General features: G+C 35.2%; 1 protein-coding gene across 4 annotated transcripts in view; it reads left to right on the top strand.

The window, feature by feature from the left end:
• Positions 1-23350, top strand: part of NCKAP1 (NCK associated protein 1) — a 111254-nt gene that overhangs the window by 85847 nt on the left and 2057 nt on the right. For all 4 annotated transcript variants that reach the window (XM_015432461.3, XM_005573658.4, XM_005573657.4 and 1 more), the window contains 6 exons: positions 8126-8219; positions 15055-15137; positions 15569-15649; positions 19591-19684; positions 21448-21564; positions 22121-22230. In XM_015432461.3, coding sequence (XP_015287947.1) covers positions 8126-8219; positions 15055-15137; positions 15569-15649; positions 19591-19684; positions 21448-21564; positions 22121-22230 — 579 coding nt within the window. The remainder of the gene's footprint in view (positions 1-8125; positions 8220-15054; positions 15138-15568; positions 15650-19590; positions 19685-21447; positions 21565-22120; positions 22231-23350) is intronic.

Below are 23350 nucleotides of genomic sequence, written 5' to 3'. Positions count from 1 at the left end.
ATTTTTTTTCTTGTGTTCCTTCAGTATGAGATAATAGAAGAATTATGGCTCCAAAATTTTACTTTAGCCATTTTTTATTTCAGACCGAATAAACTAGGCACTTCTAGAATTTTCTGTATTATTTTTTGCTTTTTTGTTATTTAATTTGATGGATACAGTATCATGGTACAGTAATAAAAATTAGCCTATTTTGAATCTCTCTGAATTCATTTATATGAACAGTTCCTTAACAGTACTGCAAGGATCTGGCCTTCTGCTTTTCTTTCCTCCTTAACTCTCCCGGCCTGACTGGCCTGCTTGCTGTTGTGTCATTTCAGACTACCCTTCACTAAGACATGGTCATAACTTGCCTGTTCATGACGTTCATGTATTTTTCAAATGTCACTGTATCAGAATGTCCTACCTGACCAGACTTTCTAAAATAGCAAACAGTACTTTTTATTCTCTTCATTCAGCTGTATGTGTATCTTAATTGTGACCTCTCATGCCATGTATTTGTTTATGTCACTCTCATTAGCGTATAAACGCAGTTCTAAACTCTGTTAAAACCTTGTTGCAGACCTCACACATAGTAGGCACTTAGTAAATATTTGTTGAATGCAAAAATAAAAATAGCTAGCTTTGTTTATTTGTTTGAGACAGAGTCTTGCTGTGTCACCCAGGCTGGAGTGCAATGGTGTGATCATGACTCACTGCCAGCTCGGCTCCCCTGGGCTCAAACGATTCTGTCACCTCAGCCTCCTGAGTAGCTGGGACTATAGGCATGTGCCACCAAGTCTGGCTGATTTTTTGTAGAGACAGGGTTTCGCCTTATTCCCAAGCTGGTCTCTAACTCCTGGGCTCAAATGGTTCACCCACCTCAGCCTCAAAGTGCTGAGATTGCAGGCACAAGCCACTGTGCCTGGCCCCAGCTTTCTTAACTATTTTATTCCAGGACTTAGTTCTAAGATCTTCACCTATCTTATTAACTCCTTTACATTTTTAAAAGAGGTGTTTTCCTTATTTTACAAATTAGGAAAGTGAGGCCAAGAAGGATTAAATAACTTGTGCAAGCTCACATTGTAGTAAGTGACGAAACCGAAATTTGAACTCAGTCTGTCCAGCACCAGAGATTATGCTAGTACCATGCTACACTGCCTGTAGAACTGAGAGGGATCTCAGCAGTCATCTAACCTACTCTTATCTGATGAAGGAGCACATGTTGCATTTTTCTAGATGTATTATCTGGTCTTTTTGAAAATGAGGCCATCTTATCAGTTACTGTACATCTCTAGTTTATGTTGATTTAGTATCTAAGTAGTAATTTTTTATCGGTCCTCATTCTTACATCAAGAGGCAGAGATTGCCTTTGACAAGATCACCCTTCGCATATTTAAAAACTGCTTCCCTTCATGTGTCATCTTTCTCTTCCCTGTGTGGAATAGATTCATATTCAGTCTCTTTGCCATCTTTGTCACTCCTTCCTCTGTACACACTCTGGTTTTTTTGTGTCACTCTTAGAGAATAGTGCCCTGAACCAATAATGAGTTTCAGATAAGGTCTGGTAAGTGAGGGTACATTGATCTATTCTGGATACTGTACTTCCTCATACAATTTAAGATAGCATGAACACATTTGGTAGGCATACTGTTTTCACAATCAACTTGCAATCAGATGAATTTTCTCTTTTTTTCTCTTATGCTAACTTTAAACCATGGCATTCCACATCTTATATTTTGTGAAATTTTTAGACCTGAGTGTATGCTTTGTAGTTTTTCTTACTAAAGTTTATCTTGTTAGGTATTGTCCATTATTCTAGGGTCTTTTTTTGAGTACAGATTTTATCCTAGTCTTTTAACAATTATTTTATAAACTTAACTGTTTTAGCCTTGTCTCTAAGTATGAATGTTATCAAATATATTCTCGTTCTTGAGAAGAAATGGAAGGTGCTTATGTTTTAACATTTCTCTCTCATATGTTGGAGTGGCTGTATTCTCTCTTTCTCAGATATTATTAAAATTTAAAGTTAGGGGAATGTGGAACTACTGTAAACAATGTTGACTTTTTAAATATCCTTAACCAAGATGGTTAAGGATGTTAAAACATTTTTTCTTGAAAACTTTTGATGTTAGCTTTCTGGTAATCTCCTGTGTGATTTTTTTCTTACTTGACTTTTCATTTTACCTTCATAATAACTTCCATATTTTATTAGATTTAATATTGTAGTAATTATGATTAGTTTTGGTATTTGTTTTTACTTTTTTGCTTCTCAAATACTAAATCCTGACTTATTTAAGGATTGTGTTTTTCAAAAGGCTTCCTATGAAATATTTGTATTTTTAATATTGTGCCTTCATCGTTCAGTTCTTCAAAACAAGGTTAGTTGTAAGGATTCCATTTTCTGGAATTGTATAATGTTTTATAGTGATTTTGTTTGAGATCTCTCCTAATAACCTCAAGGTGTAATCCGGATTGTTTAGTATTCAACTGCTTGTGTATTATTAAGAACTTGAGAAGGTGTTTATTTGTGACTTTGTTTTCTCAGCCTCTGTGTACAGAGGCATACTTCATGTGTATTCTTGTATTTTATTACATAAGAAATCCTACAGATCATAATGATGTTTCATATACATAAATTCAGTATGTTGTATTGAAATCTCTAAAAGTTATTCTGTCAGTGATTATTTTAATTTCTTTAGTGTCCTATAAAATTTCCTTAGAATAACCTAATTTTTGAAATTATAGAAGCAAAAGAACTTACAGATTTTTGCTTCCAGTATTGGTAGTCTAGGTAATTCAGACCACCTTATTTTCAAAGAACAACTTAAAAAGCTGGAGATACATAGATATATCTATAAAAGAATCTTCTTTAAAGAAGAACTAAAAAGATAGTGAAGTATTTCTAGGCTAATGCCAGGGAGAACCTGGGAAATCAGAGACATAAGCCCAGCTTTAGAAGCCACTTTTCACCCAGGTACGTGTACTGAAGCAGAAGTAACATTTGGAAAACTAAGCTGAATTCTGGTGGCCTTTTGGGACAATGGTGTCAGTAGTCAAAAACCTAGAGCAACTTTCTCAAAGGGTGTGAGAAGTCTGCATAATTTCTCCCCAACCCTCTTTATATAGACACTCCAAAGGGTTAGACCTTCAGGGTAAGGGTGAACTGGAAATGAGTCACCCCTCCCGGGAATTTGCAGCCTGTTTATGTTGTATGCTTTGTCTAAGGCATCTCAAGCCTTGGACCTGGATTAATGTGGTCCTAGGTTAGTAGTGCCCCAATGTACTTAGCAGAAGCTAATACAAATCTTCTCTGGAGAAAGGTATAGTCATCCTAGGCTTCAGAGGATTCCTGCAAATAATTCATCAAGCACAGGACCTTCAGCTGGAGAGTAGAAGTCTTTTGGAGATTAGTGCAGGGTGGAGATAGGAGGTTTTATATATCTGGCAGGCTGCCATGATTAAGTCATTGTCTTGTTTTCAGCCTCAAGCCTTCCTTTCTGTGCCATTGACTTCAATTTCTGATTCCTTCCTCCCTCTTGAGGTGTGATTTAACTTGCTTCTACATTGTGTCTCCATTATAAGAACTTGCTAATCATATTTCTCACCTCTCCTTATTCTTTGCTCTAGTTTCCATCTTCCAGAAATGTGTTGACTTTTCTCGTTTGATCTTGTTTTTTCTGCTGTTTCCTTTTTTTTTTTTTTTTTTGATAGGTTTATGCCTTATTTTTTTACCTCTGACTTGAGTGGATTTCTGAAAGGAGCAGTTTTAGACATTTAAAATTCTCTACGTTTAATCAACACTTCTACACAGTTTACATACTTGTTTGAGCGTTTTTTTTTTTTCTTTCCAGCTTCTATTTTACATTCAGCGGGTGCATGTGCAGGTTTGTTACATGGGCGAATGACATGTCACAGGTTTGGCATACAGATTATTTTGTCACCTTTTTTTTTTTTTTTGAGACAGAGTCTTATTCTATCGCCCAGGCTGGAGTGCAGTGGCACGATCTCGGCTCGCTGCAAGCTCTGCCTCCTGGGTTCATGCCATTCTCCTGCCTCAGCCTCCTGAGTAGCTGAGACTACAGGTACCCACCACCATGCCTGGCTAATATCTTGTATTTTTTAGTAGAGATGGGGTTTCACTGTGTTAGCCAGGATGGTCTCAATCTCCTGACCTTGTGATCCACCCACCTCAGCCTCCCAAAGTGCTGGGATTACAGGCGTGAGCAACTGTGCCGCCCATGTGTACTTGATATTTAGCTCCCACTTTTAAGTGAAAATGTGAGGTGTTTGGTTTTCTCTTCCTGTGTTAATTCCCTTAGGATAATGACCTTCAGCTCTATCCATGTTGCTGCAAAGGACATGATCTTGTTCTTTTTTGTGACTGTGTAGTAGTTCATGATACACACACACACACACACACACACACACACACACACACCCACCTACCCCACATTTTCTTTATTGAGCCTCTTGTCGATGGGCATTTAGGTTGATTCCTTGTCTTTTTTGTTGTTGTTGTGAATAGTGCTGCAGTGAACATACACATGCATGGGTCTTTATGTTAGAACGATTTATATTCCTTTGGGTATATACCCAGTAATGGGATTGCTGGGTTGAGTAGTAATTCTGTTTTAAGTTCTTTGAGAAATCTGCAAACTGCTTTTCACAGTGGCTAGACTAATTTACATTCCCATCAGCAGTGCATAAGCATTCTTTTTCTCTGCAACCTCAGCAGCATGTTTGAGCATTTGATAGGAAACGTTTCTAAAAGTGGATCAAAGAGTATGAACATTAATTTTTTTTGATATTACCAGATATCCCTGTGACTCTCCTCAGCAGAACTTTGTGATATCTCTAATAGCAGAGTTAGTATATACATTGTTTTGGGGGAAACTGTAATATTTTAAACGTTCTTAATTTCTTGGCTGGTTTTTTTTTTTTCTTTCTTTTTTAAGAGACAGGTTCTCCCTGTCCCCTGGGCTGAAGTGCAGTTGCACCTTCATAGCTCACTGCAGCCTCGAACTTCTGGGCATACCTTCCTGAGTAGCTGAGAAATATAGGCATGTAACACTGTGCCTAATTTTTTTTAAGCTTTTTTTTTTTTTTTGAGACAGAGTCTTGCTCTTGTCGCCCAGGCTGGAGTGCAATGGCACAATCTCAGCTCACTGCAACCTCTGCCTCCCAGGTTCAGGCGATTCTCCTGCCTCAGCCTCCCGAGTAGCTGGAATTACAGGCACCTGCCACCATGCCCTGGTACTTTTTGTATTTTTGGTAGAGATGGTGTTTCACCATGTTGGACAGGCTAATGTCGAACTCCTGACCTCAGGTGATCGGCCCACCTCGGCCTCCCAAAGCATGGGGATTACGGGTATGAGCCACTGTGCCCAGCCTTTTAAAGTTTTTTGTAGAGACGAAATATTGCTATGTTGCCCGGGCTGGTCTCAAACTCTTGGCTTCAGGTGATCCTCCCACCGTGGCCTCCCAGAGTGCTGGGATTACAGGTGTGAGTCACCATGCCTGGCCACTTCTTTGCTTTTATTTCCATTTTTAAAAGATTTAATCTAAACTGATAGAAACTAAATATCATTTGATTGTATCTTTTTCTTTTTATCTTAAAGGTGACCTTAATTATTTTAGTTCCTGTTTTAGCTGAGGACCTTTTTGTTTTATAGAGTAAATTTGTGTGCTAATTAAGTGGAGCTTTTTTATATTTGATGGTTGTGAATAAATTGTGTGTCAGACATAACACTATGTATGTGTACTCATGGTGAAACATGTTTTTTCCTTTCAGGAGAAGAAAGCAGCCATCTTTTTTTCTACTAAAACTCTTGGGTGTTTTATTTGGGGTTGTGCCCATTGAGTCCATTTCTCCTTCCAGTCGGCCAAAAGAATTGTTTTCATTTTACAGATCAGTTCTTCTAGTTCTTCATGGGATTCTAAAAGACATTTTTTCAAATGAAGGAGGAAATTTAAATATGAATTTTACCAAGAATTTTAACACTTTCTTTTTAACACAATATCAAGTAAATTAAATCAAACATTTTTTTAAATCTTGATTTATTTCACTCACTCTGTCTAAACTTATTCTAAACCATTGCATTGGTAATTCCTATCGTTACTGCCAGCTTTCAGTTTATTCATCAGTGAGATTAATTAATAACTTTATAGAGAGCAAAGAATAGAAAGCCAGCAAATAATTTAGGGTAATGGTTCACAAATTTTACTTCTCAGACCAGCAGAAGCAGCATTACTTTGGAGCTGGTTAAAAATGCAGGTTTTTGTTCTCTGTCTCAGACCTGCTAAGTCAGAAATTTTTGGGCTGGGACCCAGCAATGTGTGTTTTTAAGGAGTCCTCTAGAGAATTTTGATGCACACAAAAGATGGGGAACCATTTCTTTAGGGATTAAGAACATGGATTTTAAAATGAGACATACCTGAATTCAAATTCCAAATTAACTATTGAATATCATTGTAACTTTGGACAAGTTATCCAACTTCTCTGACCTTAGTTTCCTCAGCTGTAAACTTGGAATATTACCTCCCTTAATTGGATTATAGTAAATATGGTTATAAATTACCTTGTATAAGAGCTAATGGTTATAGTTGCTCTTATTATTAAACATATTAATATTTCTGAAATTGTATGTATCTTATAGTGTTAGTAGTTTTTTTTTTTTTTCCTTTTAGTGATACATAGAATAAGGTGCATTTTAAATTCGATGATGTTGATTCAGTAATACGTGATACTACGTTTAAAGTGCATGGTCACTGTCAGGCTTGGGCATAGAGTTTGAGTGTTTATTGAATCGAGTTTTAGGTTGGGAGAGTTTTGTTTTGGCCCAGAGTGAGCAGGCAGTCTAATCAGAGACCATAGAAGTTAAACTCGGCAAATAAATGTGACTAGAGCTTAACTTCTTTTTAGCAGCATAATAAATAATCTGAAGTAGTAACATCAAGCAACCTAAACAAAACTTATACTAGTGTTTTTGAAAAAAATATTTTTATGGATTTTCTGCATAGTTTTTTCCCCTTAAATCAGATGTTACCAACCTTTCATTTGTAAAAAACCACCGTGGCATTTTATATGCTTGCTGCACCTTCCCAACCAGGTCTGCTGCATTGAAATAACCAGGAATGAAGCCTGGATATGTGTATTTGGAAAGAGCACCACAGGTGATTTTGATGTATACAAGGGCTGAGAACCATTATAGAGAACAAAAGTAAAGAAAATTCTGATTTATAAGAACTTTGCAGAGATATAGAGATCAGAAATTAAATTATAAACTTCACTTACATTGTGAAAGAACTGGGAAGTGTGATCGTGGTGAACTTAGTGGTGAAAGCAGACCGCTTAGGTAACAGTGCAACAAAGAGCAGAATGTCTCTCTCACTTCTCCCTTCATTGTTTTAGAAACTCTGTTTATCGTTGTCAAGGCTTACCTCTGACAGAATGAAATTAATTCTCCATTTGTGTTATAATTTTTAAACTAAATTACTTTTGTAATGTTTCTTTTAAGGAGAGCATTCTTCAATGAGTTACACTTTTCTTGAATAGTTATCCTTCACACCCTTCCCTTCTTTATCTGTTCCTTCTTTTCTCTTCCCTTTTCTCAGGGGTCTGTGAAAGACAAGTAGATAGTTTATACTTCCATTTTATAATTTTTGTTGGGAAACATTGCTATTATATAATCCCCATCAAGTGGTACCAGACCCTAACAAGTTATTCTCCCTCTGATTGTATGTATCCAGTAATAAACTCATTGTCTACAGGCATACTTTGGCCAGGTTTAACTTTAGCAAGTTCTTTTGTTTCAATTGGAATTTGTTGCTATGTCCATTTTAGTGTCTACTTTTTATTATTGATGCTGTTCAGTGTCTAAGTATAAGGTGATTCTTTATCCTACCACTTATCTTTGTTGCTTTTCCTGAACTCCTTCCTTCTTAATTTGTAAACTGCAGGGAAACACTAAGCTATGTAAATAATTTTCAGATTCTTTTATTGAAACAGCAACAAAAATATATAGCATAGGGCATCTGGATTTCATGAATCGTGTTTCCTACTTGCCAGATTGTAATTTCCAAGCATGCTCTTATCTCATTAACACGAAGAGGTCTGTGCCTGACCTAGGATCTTTCTTTTTTTTAGAAACTTGTGGTGGAGAATGTTGATGTGTTAACACAAATGAGGACCAGCTTTGACAAACCAGACCAGATGGCTGCACTCTTTAAAAGATTATCATGTGGGTAACTCATGATACTTTTTATAAACATAAGAAGATGTTGATACTCAGTATTTAGCTTTGGCTCAACATTTGTAACATAAATACAAGTAATAAATTATGAAAAGTACTCTTTAGCTTATGAAGAGAACTAGAACATTTTTGCAAAGGATCATATAAGCGTGTGTGTGACTTATCTGTTTCATAATTTTTCTTAACCATACTCTTAGTATACTATGTGTTGCTATTTCTTGAATATTACCGGTATCAATTTAGTTTTGAGCCCATTAAATTTAATACAATAAATCTACATTAATTTAGACTAAAAGGATTAGCTTCTGAGCCTGTTTTCTAAAAATCAACTATACATATAAGTTACATACAATAAAATGTACCATTTAAGCCAACGATCTTATGGATTTTGACAAATGGATACATTCATATAACCATTGCCGCAGTCTAGGTATGGAACAGTTCCATCACTTTGAAAAATTGTTTGCTATCGCTTTGTAGTTGGTCTCCTACCCCAGTCTCTGGCCCCAGGCCAGACAACCACTGATCTTATTTCTGTCACTATAGATTAAATTTGTGTCTGGCTTCTTTCACTTAGCATAATGTTTTTGAGATTCATTCATCCATGTTGTTAAGTGATCAATAATTTGTTTCTTTTTGTTCTTAGCTAATATTCCATTGATGAAAACCTGAACCTACAACTTAAAAAAAAAAAAGTGTGATGTCTTCTTGACATTGATTCTTTGTGGGAGGTATATTGTGAAATAACAGTGAATCTTAAGTATTAAAGTGTGTTCAGCCAGATAACTGTTTTAGATATATTTGATTTAATGTTATTTTCTTTTGCTTTTTTTACTTGAACTGTTAAAGTTATAATGAAAAATTATTTTAAAATTATACTTCTTGATTAATTTAAAAGCCTTCTCAACACTAAAAAAAAAAATGAAGTCCCAGATAAAATATTCTTTGTATTTGAGAAAGCCAGAGAACAAGTTTATGTTCCTAAATAAAAAATAATCCAAAAGAAAAGTAAAGCCATGCAGTATTTAACATACTTCACATTTGACATTTTTTTCTTAAATGCTTTAGAGAATCACTTTATTAGGCTGTTTTATCCTGTAAAACTTATTTAATTCTTATTGAATAAGAATTAAAGATTACCTTATAGGACAGATCCATGGTTGCCAGGACTATAAAGGGAAAGCAGTGAGGGAGATTTTTAGGGTGATGAAACTGCTGCTCACCATAGTGGTGATACAAATCTATCATGTGTATCATACAATACATATCACTGTGTTACATAGTAGTAACACAAATCTATACATGTTAACATCTGGGGCTGGGTGCGGTGGCCCAGGCCTGTAATCCCAGCATATTGGGAGCCATGGCAGGCAGATCACTTGAGATCAGGAGTTCCAGACCAGCCTGGCCAACGTGTTGAAACCCTGTCTCTACTAAAAATACAAAAATTAGCCAGGCGTGGTGGCACATGCTTGTAATCCCAGCTACTTGAGAGGCTGAGGTAGGATAATCACTTGAACCGGGGAGACAGTGGTTGCAGTTAGCTGAGATAGCACCATTGCACTACAGCCTGGGCGACAAGAACAAAACTGTATTTCAAAGGGAAAAAAAATTGGAGCTGTACACCAAAAGGAAAAGAAAAGGTCATTTTTATTATATGATACTTTAAAAACAAAAAAATAGACTTGGTAGCATTATAGGGAGAAGGAGTATGAGTAAGTAGGAAATTACTTTTTAAACCTCTCCTGATCTTTCTTTTGTTATTGTACATTGGTTTACTAGCTACTTATATTTTCCACTCCTTTATTCTTATTATTTTTGTTTTCTTCATGTTTTCTCCCATTTTTAAATACTCATTTGACCACCCCATTGACCTTAACCCTATTTACTTTCCTACTAACAATCTTTTGACTGTACCATCTAGTGAGAAGCAAATAATTCACTGCAGTGTTCAATACTTTATTTAACTCTCATTTGTGGAATTGAAACAATGGAATTTGTTAAAATTCCAAACAGAATTTGCAAGTTTTCAAAACAAAATTCATAGTCTTTTGTCAAGATTCTGCTTACTTGAATTTTGCATATAATAGTTAATGGTGACTGATGACCACTAACTCATTGACCATTTTGGAATTGGCCAAAGCCAAAATCTAAATTGTTGAATATTAATGAACCATATATAACAAATTTGTCTTTAAGTATAATTTATTAAATTTTTTCTGTAATTTGGGAAAAGAAAAGATTTACTTGAGAGCGACTCATTTAGGAGAGTAGAGAGAACTATTTTTTCAGCAATTGAACTGTTTTCTAACACATTCTCTTTTTGTTTATTCCTTTGTGCTTCCTTCTCCCCATGTCCATATCCAGAGGTCAATGTGTTTTTGAAGGAGTTTTTCACAGTCAACAAGCACGTTATTTTAAAAAGATAAAGCATTATGATTTATTAAAAGCTGGTCTGAATTGGGAGGCAATCTAGAATTTATTTTATTTTCATTCTATTTTATCTAGTTTTATTTTTTAAGTTTTTGAGACAGAGCCTTCCTCTGGCGCCCAGGCTGGAGTGTAATGACACAATCTCAGCTCACTGCAACCTCCACCTCCCAGTTCAACCAATTCTCCTGCATCAGCCTCCCAAGTAGCTAGGACTACAGGCATGCACCACCACACCTGGTTAATTTTTGTATTTTTATTAAGATGGGGTTTCATCATGTTGTCCAGGCTGGTCTCGAACTGCTGACCTCAAGTGATCCACCCACCTTGACCTCCTAGAGTGCTGGGATTACAGGTGTGAGCCACCGTGCCTGGCCTTAGTATCAGTTTTAAGACTTCCTGTGTGATTTGAGCAAATCTATGTCTCTGTTTCATATTTTTTAATTCTCTGACATTCTGTTTCTTGGGACTAGGTTCATCACTTTACTGACTCCCTGATTCCAGACTAAAAATATTTCTAGTTTTCCTACAGCAATTTTTTCTTTGAAAACTCATTCGATTCACTTATGCCTTTCTGCCATCATCTACAAACCCCAAAAGTTGCCTCTGTAGATCTTTACTTTAGCAGTACTTTGGATGTTATTATTTCCTGAAATTGTTCCACTAGTAAAAATCTTGAACTTTGAAATTCAACTCTCAGATCATAGCCATGCCTTCTAGCTCTCCTATTCCTTTGCACCTATTGAACTCCTTGTTCTACCTCATTGAAACTTTTATGCCTGTCTGCTTTCCTGATCACCTATTCCTAGCTTTATGTATTTTGTCCATTCTGGACTATGAAATTTGGTTAATGCATTCTCCCTTATGCTACATTCTCCCTTGCTACATTCCCCCTTATGCTACATTCTCCCTTGCTACATTCATTCCCACAAAGCAATTTTCCTGATCCCTAGACAGTCTTCTGCACCCTGAAAGCCAAGTACTGCTTGTGAAATAACACTTTTTAAGTCTGTTGTTAAACTGGCCTCTTTTTCATCTTACCGCCTGTCTTACTTAGAAACTTTTTGACTAGTTTGTATGCACTGTTTGATCGTCCCACCTGTCCACTCTTGGTATGTTGCAATATGTCCACTTTCCTGAAACCTTTCTGAAAGTTTGTTACTGACTACTCATTTGCAAGATTTGGTGCTTTTTCCTCAACTCTCATTCTGTTTATTTCTTTGTAGTGTTTATCTGTTTTATTCTCCTTTTTATTAAAGGTTTATTTTCTTTATTTGCCAATACTTTTACCTCTACTCTTCGTCATTTTTGCAGGTTCATCTTTTATGTAGTGTCAGTTTGTGATATCTTACTCTTCCATTTTTACTCAGCAATCCTATCGGAAAAATGTTATCCAAAATTTTCTCTTCCCTTATCCAATATTTATCTTCAGCTTTAACTATCTTCTGTTGATCTCCAGATGTTTAATAAACCAAGTACTAGTTTGACCAGGGCTTCTCAAAGTATAACCCAGGGACAAGCAACGGCACTACCTGGGAATGTGTTAACTATGTAAATTACTGGGCCCCACTTCAGACATGCTGACTCAGAACTCTGGGCTTGAGGCCCAGCAGTCTGTGTTTTAACAAGTCCTCTGGGTCATTTGGAATCATACAAAAGTTTAGAAACATTGTGTTAAATATTTTCAGCTATATGACCCACAGGTTTTCCACAACATCCCTGGAATGGGAAGTATCTCTTCCATAGCAGGCATAAGTAGGTGAGGAGAAAAAACCTGTTGTTTTCTTTATTAACTATTTTGTTACCTCTCTCACCATCCATCCAGTGAGTCATACTGGAAAAACTGGATATCCTCTCTGATTCTTTCACTCCTCATATTCCATGTGCTGTAGCTGTGTCTTATAGATGAGAGTTTACAAATTGGTGTGTCACATTTGGTCCAAAGGTATACATTGTTTGGTCCTATGCTACATTAGATTTTTTTTAAAAAATTGTGTTATTATTTTTAAAATGGGAAGAGTCATTTCTAAACAGAATTCTTTTCATATAACTCTTTATATTTTGAAAACCCTGAACAACACACTCATTGCTTGAAGGATACAGTATAAACTCCTCAGCATGACGTTCGAAAGCTGCTATTTGGATTAATGAAATAATTGACCAGCATTGCCTCTCTTCCTGTCCCCCACTACTTATTTGTTTGCCTCGTCCAAGACCCACGTAGCCTCTGTTCTAGAGTTAGTTCCTTGGGAAGTTAGTGGACGTTATGTGGGGTGAAGGGAAGTGCCAGTGGCCAAATGGTTTGGCAAATAATCCATTAAACAATACGTTAAGCAGTGTTTCTTACTGTGAAGTATCTTAGAACTTTTAATGTGTCATTATTGTACACATTCAAGATGAGGTTGTAGGGTATAGTCTTTGAGAACTTGATTAAATTCTGGGTAACGTACTTTGGAAAATATATGGCTATATCACACTGAATCTTCTCTGATTCATTTTATTCTCTATCATTCCTTTTTCTGAATTTGTTACTGCTTTATTTTCTGAATTGGAAGGCTTTTTTCTTCTTAATCCCCCTTTATGCCCAACTTGGATAACATTTCTCAGAGAAATCTTTTCTTTCACCATCATTTCTTTCTCTGGGTAGTAGCAATTTCCTAGTCTCTTTTTTTTTTTTTTTCTTTATTTTTGAGGTGGCATCTCACTCTGTCGCCCAGGCTGGAGTGCAGTGGGACAGTCTTGGCTCACTGCAACCTCCGCCTCCCGGGTTCAGGCGATTCTCCTGCCTCAGTCTCCCGAGTAGCCAGGACCACAAGCATGTATCACCATGCTTTTCTAATTTTTGTATGTTTAGTAGAGTCGGGGTTTCACATGTTGGCCAGGCTGGTCTTGAACTCCTGACCTCAAGTGATCCGCCCGCCTCAGCCACCCAACTGAGTCTCATCTTGATTATTACCATCTAATTGAATATCTACTAGTCATCTGGGTATCAGATACTATGCTGAGTGCTACAGGTAGATGAAAAGATGAAGAGTAGTTCCTGCTCACATGGAATTTTTAATTAATTTGTGCCTTATATAATTTTGTTAACATGACTATTTTAATTCACATTTCGCTTATATTAGGCCTATTTGTATGGTTTAATAAAAGATGCTATGGTCAAAGTTTAAATAAGCTAAACAGAAGGTAGAAAGTTGAAAATAAAATACTTCTCTCTATTCCTACTCCTCAACTAGTTAACTTTAAATAGTTACTGTAGTATGCATCTCTTTCCAGAAATTTGTTATGTAAGTACAAATATAGGTCTGTATATATATCTTTTTTAGTTTACATAAATGGAATTATATTTCTTAGTTTTCATGACAGCCCATTTAGATTGTCTGCTGTTTGAGGTCTAGATCATTATTCTGTTTATATTTCTTCTTTTACTACATAGTATAAGGCTTTGTATATGGTGTGCAATAAATGTTTGTTTTGGCTTTATAAAATGTGAAGGTATTGAACCATCATATTGACTCTTCCAATCCTATTTTGTTAACAGAGTTTTGTTATTTTTAGAGATGGGGTCTTGCTCCTTTACCCAGGCCGATGTGCAGTGGTGTGATCATAGTTCACTGCAACCTCTAATTCCTGAACTCAAAGGATCCTCCTATCTTAGCCTCCCGAATACTAGGACCACAGGCTCATGCCACCACACCCGACTGATTTTTTTTATTTTTTGTAGAGACAGGGTCTTGCTATGTTGCCCAGGCTGTTCGTGAACTCCTGGGCTCAAGCAATCTTCATGGCTCAGCCTCCTAAAATGCTAGGATTACAGATGTGAACTACCGTGCTCAGCCTTGAAAATCTATTAATAATTTTTAGAATAAAGCTCTCTAACCAATATGTAAGTGATCAAATCTGTTCATAGGTTTCAGCAGACTGGTCCTGCCAAAACTGCTTGTGTTCTCAACAGGCATTTTTTGTTTCTTAACTCAAGACCTTAACAATTTAAGAATTTAGCACTGCTGAGTTTCTGGGCTGCTTGAGGATTTAACTCCTGTTCACTCTGATCAGCTTCTTTCTCATCTAGTCTGTCTTCCCTTCTTCCTGCCCCTACCTTTTGTGAAATAGGGTTATATAGTTAGCTACTTGTGAACCGTCTAACCCTTTTAAAAGAATACAATATACTCCATTTGATGTGAACTATAGTTACTTAAAAGTTTAACCAGATTAAATATCAGCTATCAATATATTTCTCTCTTTAATCATTATTGTAATCAAATTACTGTTAATTGTGCCTGCTATCATGGGAATTTTATTACTTTAATAAATTTAGATTTTTTTCCAAGGTTAAGAAAGAATCCAGTTCGCACTTTTTTATTCTCTTCTCCTTCTGTTTCTTTGAATTTAGCTGTTGACAGTGTCTTGAAGAGGATGACAATAATTGGTGTAATTTTATCCTTCCGATCATTGGCACAAGAAGCACTTAGAGATGTAAGAAACCATTACAAGTATATACTGTGTATCCAAACAATCCCTTTTAATTTCTCAGAAGTTTAAACTTACTTTTCAGATTCATACTTGGCAATGATATAATTAAAATTCCAGTTTTAGTAGTTACAGAAAATAACATACATAACATTAGTTATTTAAGCTCATTTTTTGTTGTGGTACTGCTGCTTGGAGAATATAACTTGCATGGTTATTGCTCTTCATTATCAGTAGAGTATTTTCAATTTTGACTATACTTTAATATTGAATAATTTTGAATGCATTTCATTTTCATATGTCTTCGAATTTTTGAAAACTCACAAAGTAGATAAAGTAAAATAATTTTTATGAAACTAAAATTAATCAATTGGTAATATTTTGTAAGTTTAGGGTTTGCCATTGAAAAATAATTCTGTATTCGTTTTCCTGCCTAGGTCTTGTCCTACCACATTCCTTTTCTTGTAAGTTCAATTGAAGATTTTAAGGATCACATTCCAAGGGAAACTGATATGAAGGTAATAATATAATTTATGGTTGGGGTTTACAGTCTCTAAAGCAAAATATTTAAATTACATATGCAATAAAATGTAATAAATCCTAAACTTCTATAAAGTTTCTATTTTAGAGTGGTTAGTTAACATGCTTGCCTTTGTAATGTAGTTAACATGCTTGCCTTTGTAATTGAATCTTTGAGAGCTCAGCACCAAAATACTACCTAGGCATTTTGAAATTCAATCTTCTTTGATCACCTATAGCAATGCAAAATTGACTAAAAATAGATTTTTTTTTCTAAAATGGATAGCTGTTTATACATGGGGATAAAGAAATTAAGAAAGATGAGGTGGCCGGGCACGGTGGTTCACACCTGTAATCCCAGCACTTTGGGAGGCCGAGGTGGGCAGATCATGAGGTCAGGAGTTCGAGACCATCCTGGCTAGCATGGTGAAACCCCGTCTTTACTAAAAATACACACACAAAAAACTAACCGGGCATGGTGGCGGGCGCCTGTAGTCCCAGCTACTCGGGAGGCTGAGGCAGGAGAATGGCGTTAACCTGGGAGGCAGAGCTTGCAGTGAGCCAAGATCATGCTACTGCACTCCAGCCTGGGCAGCAGAGTGAGACTCCATCTCAAAAAAAAAAAAAAAAAAGATGAGGCAATGAAATAATAGTTGTTTTAAATACAATGAAATTCATTAAGTTTAAAATTGATGTTAAGTCATTTCCTATAAAAGGATGTAATTGTAGGCTGTAATTTAAAAAATATTTTTAGTATTCGATTATATGTAATATATATAAAACAGCAGGTTGGCAGCCTTCTGTGAGCTTACCGTTTTTGTTTTGGAAATCTATTGAGCCATGAAATCCAACTATTGATCTAAACCTAGCAATGATTGTCCAGTGGTTATACATCTAGTAAGTGATATATCAGGACTCACGTTTGTGTTTTCTAAACTGACACATTTCTTAGATTGTTTCTGTTTCACATATCTTGAAAAGCACTGACTGAAAAAAAATAATGTCTAAACTCCTTTGTATGACACCAAGAATCTTCTAAAATTGGTGTCACTCAGGCCAGGCACAGTGGCTCAAGCATGTAATCCCAGCACCCTGGGAGGTCGAGGTGGATTCTGTCACCTGAGGTCAGGAGTAAGAGACCAGCCCGACTAACATGGAGAAACTCCATCTCTACTAAAAATACAAAATTAGCTGAGTGTGGCGGTGCATGCCTGTAATCCCCGCTACTCGGGAGGTTGAGGCAGGAGAATCTCTTGAACCAGGGAGGCGGAGGTTGTGGTGAGCTGAGATTTTGCCATTGCACTCCAGCCTGGGCAACAGGAGCAAAACTCCGTCTCAAAAAAAAAAAAAAAATTGGTGCCACTCAAACTTTTTGAGGCTTATCTTCTACCACTTCTTTCTTCCTTCTCCCACTCTCTTCTCTTTCTTACTCTGCCCCTCTTTTTATATGGTATTCTGTGAGCTAACTAGATCTTTCTGTTGCATTTATTATCAACTAATTATTATCAAGTAATTTATTCTACTTGAAAATACCACCCTTTTCTCTTTCTGCCTTTTGAAATCCTACCTGTATTTTAAGGCCTCATTCAATTGCCATTTTCTAAGAAACATTCCTAGATTCTCCACTGATAAAGAACTTCATTTTTCTTAGTGTTATCAGAGAACTTGTTTATCTCCTGTGGAGTTGAACATAATCTGCCTTGTATTATAATTATATTTTTCTACTTATATTTATACCAAATCATATATATCTTGAAGATCCAGACTTTTTGTTGTTGTTGTTGTTGTTGTTGCTGCTGTTGTTTCTCTTACAGTCTGTTGTACAGAATAAACATTTGAGATCAGTGATTGTCTAGTGATTCTATGTTTGAAAACTATATGCAAATAGCTCAAAATGATTTCCTAAGTGGAAACACTACAGAAAAAATAAGGAGACAAAAACTAATCAGTTCTTGAGAAGACACTAATGTGCAGAATTATGAGAATTCTATATATATTCTGAGCAGCCATTCAGTTTTCACCTGACATCATCATGTTTAGTTTCCAGCAAACTTTCAGTAGAACTTAACTGTTTAAAACAAACAAACAAACAAACGTGTTTTTTAACAGCTTTATTGAGTTATAAGTCACCTCAGAAAATTTACTCATTGAAAATGCACAATTCAGTGGTTTTTAGTGTAGTGCCAGAATTGTTCAACCTTCACTACAGTCAACTTTAGAACATTTTCATCATCCCCAAAAGGAAGCCTTGTACCCGTTAGCAGTCACTCCCCATTCCACTTCTTGTCGCCCATCCCTAGCCCTAGGCAATGACTAATCTACTTTCTGTTTAAATTAGAATACTTTAGACACTTATATAAATCGTCATGTGTAGTCTTCTGATACTGGCTTCTTTCACTTAGCATATTTTCAGGATTCATACATATTACAGCATATAATGGCACTTTTTTAAATGATTGTTGAATAATGTTTCATTGTATGGATATACAACATTTTGTTTATTCACATCAATTGATGGACATCTGGGTTGTTTTCACTTCTTAGCTATTAGAAACACTGCTACTGTGAACATCGGTGTACAAGTTTTTATGTGAATGTGTATTACTTCTCTTGAGTATATACCAGGAGAGAATTGCTGGGTCATATGAAAACTGTAGCCTTTTGAGGAACTGCTAAACTGTTTTCAAATTGGGTGTGCCATTTTACATTCCTACCAGCATTGTATGATGGTTTCACTTTTTCTGCATCTTCACGAATACTTGTAATTGTCTGTGTTCTTAATCATAGCCATCTAGTGAGTGTGAAGTGGCATCTCATTGTTTTGATTTGCATTTTCCTGATGGCATATTATGTTGAACGTGTTTTCATATGTTTACTGGTTATTTCTATATCTTCTTTGGAGAAATAACTAACTTTGACATTTTAAGTTGGGTTGTCTTTCTCTATTTGTGAGTTCTTCATATACTTTGGATACAAGTCCATTAACAGATTCATGATTTGCAAATCTTTTCTCTAATTCTATAGGTTGATGATGTCTTTTAGTTTCAGTGAAGTTCATTTTATCGATTTTTGGGGGGGTTTTTGTTTGTGCTTTTGGTGTCAATCTAAGAAACCATTTTGCCTAATGCAATGTCATGATGATTTGTGCCTATGTATTCTTCTAAGCATTTTACAGTTTTAGCTCTTACATTTAGGTTTATGATTCATTTTGAGTTAATTTGTGTGTGTGAAGTGAGTAATAGATTACAAACATTTTAATCTAGAACTTAATCCCTGCCATGTTCCCAGTTTTTCTAAGCTATACTGTTTTACTTCATATTTTATACTAAGGTTTTTTTGTCACAATATCAGAGGTAACACCAGTTAGATAGATAGTTTTCTTCTGAGGTTATTAAGCAGTCAGAATATCTTGAATATTTGAAATCTATATGTGATACAGAAAAATTGCTTTCGTTATTAGAAACTCCCTAATCAGATTTTTAAATGAATACTCCTTTAAAAACCTATTGTAAGTAATTTGCCATATTTATAGATATGATATGATTGGACATTGAACCACTATAATTTTTCATTAAACTACTATGTAAACATAGGTCTAGTAATATTGATTCACTTTGTTCATTTATTGATCTTTTCTGACTTGATATTTTATATTCATGCTTCCAAAAGAAATGATAACTTTAGAATGATCCTGTTGGAATGTGCCACAGAAAGTATACAAGTTTTGTTTGGCCTAGCAGTAGGAAATTAGAACCAGCACCACCTCACACTATTCAGCCTGCATTGAATCAGTTGTTCAATATACTTAGTTATGCTATAGTTTCTGCTTCAGCCAAGTTTCTGAAATTTTCTGGTGTTCTTCTAGGCAGACTCAAACAGTGAGCTTTTTCAGAAATTTGTTAGACTGTTTATTGCTCTGTAACTCTTATGTTTTTATCAGGTTGCAATGAATGTGTATGAATTATCGTCAGCTGCTGGATTACCTTGTGAGATTGATCCTGCGTTGGTCGTAGCTCTTTCTTCACAAAAATCGGGTAAAATGCATTAGTAAATATTAAATACTCTTAGTTAAAGCTACCAGGGCAGCATAGGTATAGGGTATGATATTTAACCATATATTCAAATGCCTGCTTTGTGTTCATCTTTTTAAATTTGTTATTGTTATTGCTGGTAGTTGGACTATATCAGTGCATAAAACACAAACATCCCCACCTTCTGGAATTTAAGATTGGATGAGATTACTGGGCCATTTAGTGTATATAGATGCAGCAGTGAAGAGGATCCAGGTCTGAGCCTTGAGCCATTCTAAGATTTAAGAGTTCAGGGAGAAAAGGAAAAACCACCGAAAAAGAAATTTAGAGAAATTGAGAAGATAGGACCAATGAAGTAGAAGAAAAACCAGAAAAGAGTAGCTTCCAGGAAGATAGAAAGGAAATGATCAGCTATGTAGAGTTAATTGGTGGTACTGACAAGATCAGTGTCAGTGAGGTTTTATGGGCAAAAGGCTGATTAGTGAGTAAGGGAGATTAAGGGAGAATAGGAAGAAAAGGATTTGAAGATAACCATAAGACAACTCTCTCAAAGGGTTCTATTGTAAAGGGGAGCAAAGAAATAAAATCTCAGCAGCTGGAGGCAAGAGCAAAGTTAAGAGAAGGATTTTTTAAGATAGAGGAGAAGTATGCTGATGGGAGATGGTCCAGTAGATAGCATAAAATTGAGATCTAGAAATTTTTATTGGACTAGAGTTATTCACCATCAAGAGTTTGTACAGTGTTATATAAAACATTCAGAAATTTTTAAGACCAGCCCTTAGAAATAAAGTGCTTAGAATCCTGTAGATATTTCTTGATTTGTCTACAAAGTAAATATAGCATTTCATCTATTTCTACTACAAAAATGCCCTTTTGCCCCCTTGAGGCAGCAGCCTGGTGTTTGAGGTAATCAGTTTTTTTGTTTTGTTTTGTTTTGTTTTGTTTTTTGCGTTTAACAATGCTTTTTGTTTCCTTATTCATACAGTATGTTACATTTAGTCACATGGATAATTATAATTTTTACTTGATTTTCTACAGCTGTATTTTTTGTAGTCACCAAATCTTTAAAACATATTTTGGCTTTTTTCTTATATTCAATTCTTAATTATATCTAATGGTGATTAGAGCCTAAATAACCCACAGTTTGAGTGCATATCACAATAATGTTTTAGAAAGGGTTGTGTCTTGAAAACTTCAGGGCAAGGCTAGGTATTTTTATTCATGACTAGTTTCTTCTGTCTTCTAAAATAGAGAGGTTGAAAACCCAGTCCACTTCCCACATTTATGTCTTTTAAATAGTAAATTTCAAATTATATTCATATCTATTTCAAAAAGTAATTAAGAATTTTTTGGTGATTTTGCAGAATAATTTATGAGATAAGTTTTCTAAATTGTAAATATAACTTTCTCATAAAGTAATAATTCCCCTTTAGTTTTCAATTAGGAAATTGTAGGATTGCAGTTATCCTAACTGTATTTTTTGTTCTATAATCTTACAATTAAGAGAAATAAAATGTTACCTTATTGTTTTATCACACGTCCTTGAAATATGCCTAAGTAGTTGATAATAGTCAATTGTAACATAAATTGTTTCTACTTTATTTTTTATAACAAAATTGTGACCAATTCTATAGAATGCTAGTAAAATACTATTTCTAAAAAAAAGTAAGCCATTTTAAAAATAAAAATCTGTTTAGTTTAGATTATCAAATCTTAACTAATCTTGAAGAAATACCTTGATTTTATTCTTAATTTTTGTCCCTTAGAAAACATTAGTCCAGAAGAGGAGTATAAAATTGCCTGCCTTCTCATGGTGTTTGTGGCAGTTTCTTTGCCAACACTGGCCAGTAATGTGATGTCCCAGTATAGCCCCGCTATAGAAGGTAATAGTGGTTTCAAATTGTTTTGGCAATGGAAAAATCATGGGTTTTGGTATTTTATAATAAAATATGAGTTAAGTTCTGCCACTAACTGGTAGTGGAACATGGGATAGTCTGTTTCTCTTTTCCTGAACTGCAATTTCCTGATATATGAAATGTGTGTAAGTAAGCTCATGTGTGCCTGAATGTGCGTAGAGGTCGGTGAGGGCGTATCCAACTCATAGGATTATTTTAGGGATTGAATGATAAGATGTTGTAAAGCAGCTAAGCACTTCTTTTTTGTTTCCGAGGTACTATAAAACTGATATGTGATTTCTTTTAGATGTTTTCAGAAGTGTTTGCCTGTTTAACGTATACACTATCGTTTGTTACTCTCTTGCTACACTAGTTTTGAAAACATCAGTGTTCATGAAAGTCAAAGGAGAGCAAGTCCGGTCATGTCCCAACTCTCCTCTTAATTATGCCACTATTTTTGTAGATTGTGAAGTCATTAAAGATTTGCCTGCTATGTATTATTTGCTATTTTGGGGTCTACACAACCCTATTTGCATTTTCTCAGGACATTGCAACAACATACATTGCTTGGCCAAAGCCATCAACCAGATTGCTGCAGCTTTGTTTACAATTCACAAAGGAAGCATTGAAGACCGTCTTAAAGAATTTCTGGCGGTATGTATAATCAAATAACAAAACTCATCACATTTTATAAAGAAAACTAAAAATCACAACTATGAGATATAAGAATAAATTCTCTTTAATTTTACATTTTATTTTGTGCCCTCTAATGGCATATTGTTTTCAAATTATTTTCTCAGGTATATGAATTTCAGTCTCCTTTTATTTTTATTTATTTATTTATTTTCTTTTTTTGGAGGGAGAAACAGGTAAAGGTGGGGCATTAAAATCATGGAGCAGTCCATTATTTCCCTTAGACTCGGAAGTTTCTTTCCCAACTCTAGAGCTCTGCGGTATGACCTTTTCTCCTAAGCTGATGTTTGGACTGCCTTAGAAATTTTCCTAGGGTTGAAAGAGAAAAAAGCAAAGGAAAATTGAGGCCAAGAGAGAGGCTGTTCCCTCTAAAAAGACGTATTTTGCTTATTTCCATTTCTTTGGAGAAAGACCATTAATGGTGATAAATTCATCATTAAAAATACTACACACTACCAAAAGAGAGGAGTGCTAAATGTAGCCTCATGAAACATGGTTTTTAATTTCTGTATCAATGTAGTTCTTTATTTTCTTTATTAATATAACCTTTTCCATATTTTATTTAAAGGAAAGATGTACCATGGCATACTGAACTCTAGAACATTTACTTCTTTTTCGGTTGTAAATCCTGTCAGCTTTTTACAAAAATAATTTTTTAATTAAAAATGCAAATACAGTACTAACTTGAGAAAATAACTTCTATTTCAAGGAAAACACTATTAAAATCGTTAAGTGTTTCTTTCCATTTGCAGATAATTCCTTCACTCAGGGTTTAATGTCTTAGTCTTACAGTGTTTCTGTGAAGTCAGATCCAGTGTGAAACTGTCTTCTTCCTTGGGAACTAAGAAATATAGTCAGTATAGATGATGGGATAAGAGAAAATAATTTGAATCATTTTTAAAAGCAGACTTGTTCTGAAAAAAATCAGTTTTAAAGACCAACAAGAATATTTGATTACATTTATTATGTTAGTGTCTCTTTGTGCCTTAATTACTCTCTAAATTACTGCTTGAATGTAGGGTATCTAAGCTCATTTTATTTGTTATTTAATTGCTCATTATTTTATATTTAGCACTGAATG

This window comes from Macaca fascicularis, chromosome 12 (assembly GCF_037993035.2).
Source record: "Macaca fascicularis isolate 582-1 chromosome 12, T2T-MFA8v1.1".
In the NCBI taxonomy this organism is placed as follows: domain Eukaryota; kingdom Metazoa; phylum Chordata; class Mammalia; order Primates; family Cercopithecidae; genus Macaca; species Macaca fascicularis.
Note: the sequence above shows the minus strand (reverse complement) of the source record. Positions and strands in the feature narration are given on the sequence as shown.